The 6,000-nt window shown below is 43.9% G+C and overlaps 1 protein-coding gene across 1 annotated transcript in view; it reads left to right on the top strand.

The window, feature by feature from the left end:
• The first annotated feature begins 369 nt into the window (after positions 1–369).
• TBXAS1 (thromboxane A synthase 1) overlaps positions 370–6,000 on the top strand; it is a 148,843-nt gene continuing 143,212 nt past the window's right edge. Inside the window, exon 1 of the mRNA XM_036864550.1 lies at positions 370–598. Coding sequence (XP_036720445.1) covers positions 510–598 — 89 coding nt within the window. The 5' untranslated portion in view covers positions 370–509. The remainder of the gene's footprint in view (positions 599–6,000) is intronic.

Genomic DNA, 6,000 nt, shown 5'->3' with positions numbered 1-6,000 from the left:
AACTTAATGGGATGGATGTCCTCAGTGCAGCCAGCATTCTTCATCAGGCTGATGTCTGGCCTCAAATTTTTCTGGGACATTCAGTCTCCTCACCCCTATCATCATTTAATTACAAATTAATTTTTTAAAAGAGGAGTCTTTCTTTAAGGACTACTTGTCACCGTAGAAATCTATGGTTGCAACCATTTTCTTTCCCAGCAAACAGGGAGCCAGTTCTGCTGATGCTTCCCCGGGGAAGTTAATGTAAATGTTTATTGACTGTACAGTCATCAAGAAAATAAAGTTGCTGATTCATTGCCTTACACTGAAACCCTTTGTTTTTCCCTCCTCTTCCTTCCTCTTTATAAGGAGACACTTCTGAGAAAGAGCACATTTCAGGGACACACTTGATGTGATGTTTTCTTGGTTGCCTATGTCTTTCATCTGCAGATCGTGGTTCCTGTAACTGCAGGGGAACCAGCCCCACTCTTTCCTCTGGAGGACCACCCCTCTAGGGTCTCTGAGGAACAATGGAAGTCCTGGGGTTCCTCAGACTGGAAGCCAGTGGCCCCATGGTGATGGTGGCCCTGTCAGTGGTCCTCTTGGTTCTCCTGAAGTGGTAAGTGCAGCCAGCATGTTCCAATGACCGTGACATTGTCAGGAATAGCAGCCGTGGAGCCGTGCTGGAGCCGGGGTGGGTATGTGGGAGTGTATTTTTCTTCCCCTCTAATCTAGAGGGAGTTGAGTATTAACACAGCTTCAGAATTGAAAGCAAACAGCTAGGTTAATCTTTTGCTCAAATGCACTAGACGGTGGTGTCAGGAACGACCGGTGATTCAGTGGCTGAGAACGCTACACATAATTAAGTTTGAAAGAGATGGAAAAAGCAACAAATTGGAAAGGTTTGGGGAGAAGTATCTCCTTGCACCCCCATCCTATCTTCTCACCTCATTTTTCTAAGATCCTCTCCCCAGGTTGGATTTACAGCAGATTCAGCCTCTTGGGTCTGATGACATTAAAAACAAAAAAAGATATAGGAGCTGTCTGGCAACGTGGGCCACTTTGTAGAATGTCATTGACAGGGATTTCTGTAGGTTTAAGGGCAAAGTGGTGGAACTAATTTCCTCATTTTGTAATATTTGATGGAAGGGAATGGATTCCAACGAACGTAGTGTGTGCAGTGCCGCAAAGTCTGAGACCCTGGGAGAATCTCAAATTTAAACTGGGAGTAACCCCCCATGATTTAGTTAATTCAACAGGAGGTTTTCTGAAGTCTGGCTTGATAGAAGGCTGGATGGAAGGCCCCACAATATGTTCTGTTTGTGCATATTCACCCTGCCGGTAAAACTTATTAAAGTTACCCGCTCCATCAAAAGCACCTGGATTTAGGTGGCTCTGGTTTTTGAGGGGAAAGTGGAAAAAATAATGGAGAACTTCAGTTTGAACAGAATTTCAATTTATGTTTCCGGTAGTAATAAAGCCTCCTCTAGATTAATAACTGGGAAAGCACTTTGAAAAGCATCAAGCATTATGCAAATGTGAGGTATTATTCTTTTGGAATTTGCATAGCTGAAAATGGAATTCACGTTTGATGTTCTAGGATGATGAAATTACCTCTTGCAAATTGGCTCTGAAGCCCAGCTTCAGTCCCAGTGCTGTTTTGCTTTCTAACTGGTTTAATTATCTTTTGAACTTTCCTCAGTGTGGCTTATCTTGCCTTGAAACCAGCCACATGCAAACCCAGGAGCAAGCGGTACCCCCTCTCCCACCCCACTCCGTTCATCCACCTCAGTTTCTGCTCAGAGATGAGATGCACTTAGCACAGTGCCTGACACGTAGTGGGTGCTCAGTAGGTGTCAGCCACTATCATTAACTATCATTTATATAACCTAAACGCAGAGGAAAATAAGTCTTCAGTGCTTCAGGTATATTTAAAATTTCTCATTAATATGCTTATTAATATTAATTTCTCATCGACAGCTGTGCTCTGATTGTGATTCTCAAAGTGTGTCCAACCTGAGGCCTCCAGGTGGTCTCGCAGCATCATTGTTTCTATTGCACACTTCGCTGCACTTCTGTTTCTGTCTTTATTGGGTCTTTTTAATTTCCGTAGTCTTGATTTCCAGCTCAGTGCCTGATATACAGTACGACCTCGATAAATGTCTGATGAATGGATGAGTGAATTGCATACATTAATGTTGCTCTGGTCACGGAAAGGGGCATGTGTCCTGACTGATAAGTTGGCTGTAACTGAGTGTTTCTAATCAGCGTAGATCAGAGTCACGGCCAATAACACCACACCATTCAGCAAGGCAGTTGTGCATTTGCAATCTGTTCTGGGGCCATGCTAATAACCTGGGTCAAAGACACAGAGATAAGAGAGATGCATGAAGCAGAGACAGTGAATAGGAAGTGAGGGCCGACTTCTATTTGTTCTTGCAAAAATATTTATTGATTTCTTCATGTGTGCCAGGCATGGCGTGAGGCCCTGGTACAAGGTCAGAAAACAGGAGGTCTGGATCAGATGCCCAAGGCTGGGGAGACGTGGAGGTTCTGGGTGAGCTCAGTGTCTGTTGAGGATAACGCCAAAGAGAAGGAGGCAGCAGGAGGGAGCAGCCATGGCCGTGGCCGTGGCTCTGGTGCTCCTGGGTCTATCCCTTGATCAGTTCAAGGTCACCATGCTTGGGCTCTCAACCCTCGTCTTCCAGGCAAGACTCCAGGTAGCCCCTGAGCAACAGACATCAGCTTGAATGCGGCAGGGCCTCCCTACAGCTTCATTTTCTCGACAGGGTGCATGTGGGAGACAGAGGGGCGCTCCGGGAGAGCTGGGGGTGGAGAGACCTTCACAGCCATGTGGTCCCCGAGGAGATCTCGTGGAGGGTGCTGTCCTGAACGTTTAAACTCCTTAGTCTTTCCTTTAAGAGTTCCCCCTGCCATTGGACCAGGCAAGCGTGCAATGAGAGCCTTGACTCTTGGAAGGTAACATGAGGAGGACCACTTCTTGCCTGCTCAACCAGCCTAGGAGTTCTTTCAAGGCAGGACTGAGGTCCTGTATCTCATTGCAGTTCTGGAAACTTCTGTCCATGACTCAGATGTTCTTCTAGCATCTGGTTTAATGCGGGTAAATTGAAGAAGTACACATTCATCAGCCCAGCACCCGGGACGTAGGGTTTGGTCCCTGACTCTTTCAGCAGCTTCATCCACCAGGCTCTGACCCCAACCTGTGGGCCTGGCAGTTCTGTGAACAGTCACGTTGCTGCAGGTGTCTGTGCCTCTGCCCTTGCTGGTCTCCATGCTTGGAATCCCCTTCCTCCTCTCTTTCCTTCAAGGAGCTCAGGGGCACCTCCTCAGGGAAGCTTCTCCTGTTTGCCCAAGACACTGAGAAGTCCCACTCACTGTTGATTTCCTCATCACTCTCATCTCCACCACCACCCCCCTTGCATGCAGTTGGTGCCTAATAAATGTTGGCTCGAATCTCCCCTGGCATTTTTCTTTCTTTTTTTTTTTTTTTTGGCCGCACCATGCAGCTTGCGGGATCTTAGTTCCCCGACCAGGGATTGAACTCGGGCCAATCCTGGGCAGTGAACCACTGGACTGCCAGGGAATTCCCATCCGCTGATATTTTCTTGCTGGTTCTTCTCTTAGGCGTCACAGCTCAATACAAATCTAATTCTTCTGCCCACGTGCATCACCCTTTTCCTGAAAGCCTAGTGTGTTTTCAGTTTGGACCAACTTGGTGTCCACGTTTCTAATTGTTACAAGTACACTGTTTTTGAATCTCCACTCACCTTGTACAGCAAGACCATGGCATGTACTTAATAAACACTTCTTAATTGTTAAGTGTTGTGTGAATTTAGAAAGAAGACAAAAGAGTCAATTTCATCTAAAAAGAGACTAATATAACATAGGCATAGTATATATATATATTTTTTTTTAATTATTATTTATTTATTTATTTATCCTTTTTTTTTGGCTGTGTTGGGTCTTCGTTTCTGTGCGAGGGCTTTCTCCAGTTGCGGCGAGCGGGGGCCACTCTTCATCGCGGTGCGCGGGCCTCTCACTATCGCGGCCTCTCTTGTTGCGGAGCACAGGCTCCAGACGCGCAGGCTCAGTAGTTGTGGCTCACGGGCCTAGTTGCTCCGCGGCACGTGGGATCTTCCCGGACCAGGGCTCGAACCCGTGTCCCCTGCATTGGCAGGCGGATTCTCAACCACTGCGCCACCAGGGAAGCCTGGCATAGTATATTTTGATAGTTTTCCCCAAACTGCATTTGACACAATTTTTTGATGACAGTCACTTAAATTGACAGTTATGAGGCTGAGTCGTGTGCACTGGGGTCTGAGGAGATCAGGGCTGTTCCACTGGGGCTGGAGATGAGCTGGAATGTAGAATACATTAGCTAGAAGTGCATGAAGCACATGCGAAGGTGATCTAAACCCGTGATAAAACGTTTTTAAAACTCATTTTTTCTGTATAAAATTGTTGGAAATGCTGACTTCCGGAAGAGATTTGATGTACAAGAAATAAGTTGTGTGAGTTGAATAGTGGTAGAGGCAATCTTAAGTATAGTGTATTTAAACTTTCAAGCGTACCTACGAACTGGCAGCTTTTGGTAAGATGAGGGTTTCTTTATTAAGAAAGAGTGTAAGGACTCCCTATATAATTATGTACAAATTCATCTGCCCCATCCATACAGACAGAAAGTAGATTAGTGGTTGTCAGGGGCTGGAGGAGGGGAGAAGGGAGAGCCTGCTGATAGGTATGGAGTTTCTTTTGGGGCTGATGAAAATGTTCTGAAATTAGACGATGTTGATGGTTGCACAACACTGTGAATGTACTAAAACCACTGAATCACATACTTTAACAAAAGGATGAATTTTATGACATGTGAATTATATTGCAATAAAAAAATTCATGTACCCAGAAAAAAAAAAAAAGAAAGAGAGAAAGAATATAAAGAAATAGCCCCGATATTAATAGTGGTTTTCTTCCAATGGTGGGATTATGGGTGATATTTTTTCTTCCTTTAGTCTTTCTGTATCTTCCATATTCTTTTTGTAAATGAATATCAATTATTGAGCAAAAAAAGAGACATTTTACTGAAAAAGAGCAGGGAATTGCTCCTCTCTAGTGCTGAAGAGGAAAGCAGTTTTATGCTTTGGGCATGGAGGTCTTGAGACTGTAAGCTAACTATTTCTACAGCAGAGTGGAATGTACAAGGGAGTTTGGAGTAATCAGGGAGCTTCTTGGCTGATGAAGCAGTGAGAAAAGTAAACCGTCGTTGTTGCATTAAGTAACTAAACAGTCAAAGCAGTTAAATATATAAATATGGTGGAAATTGAGAAGAGTTGTCTTGGGAAGGTGGAAGGGCTTTCAACGCCAAGCTGCATTTAAATCTCAGGAGCCCAAGACCCAGAGGTATAAATCAAATGGACATTAAAATAGGAATCAGGGTAAGTTAGTGTTCTGATCTAGTCTCATTCTAAGACCAGGTTAAATTAAATTGTGAATGGTGATTATTAAGACTTAAGACTACAATGAAAAAGTCCATCCCTGTACTTGGAAGTTTCTTTCTCAGAGAGCTTGCTTTACATGTGGAAAAACTGGATTCTAATTCTAGACCTACATCTAATCACAGACCATATTTAAAAGAAACCACTGCTCTCTGGGATGCAAGATGGTTCAACATATACAAATCAATAAACACGATACACCACATTAACAGAATGAAGGATAAAAAATCCTATAATTATCTCAATACATGCAGAAAAAGCATTTGACAAAATTCAACTTCCTTTCATGATAAACACTCTCAACAAACTAGGTATAGAAGGAATGTACCTCAACATGAAAAAGGCCATAGTATATGACAAACTCACAGCTAACACCATAATCAACAGTGAGAAGCTGAAAGTTTCCTCTCTAAGATCAGTAACAAGCCAAGAATGCTCTTGTCGCTTTTATTCAGCATAATGGCAGAAGTCCTAGCCAGAGCAATTAGACAAGAAAAGGAAACAATGG

This window comes from Balaenoptera musculus, chromosome 9 (assembly GCF_009873245.2).
Source record: "Balaenoptera musculus isolate JJ_BM4_2016_0621 chromosome 9, mBalMus1.pri.v3, whole genome shotgun sequence".
In the NCBI taxonomy this organism is placed as follows: Eukaryota; Metazoa; Chordata; class Mammalia; order Artiodactyla; family Balaenopteridae; genus Balaenoptera; species Balaenoptera musculus.
This window is presented reverse-complemented; position numbering and strand designations above follow the sequence as displayed.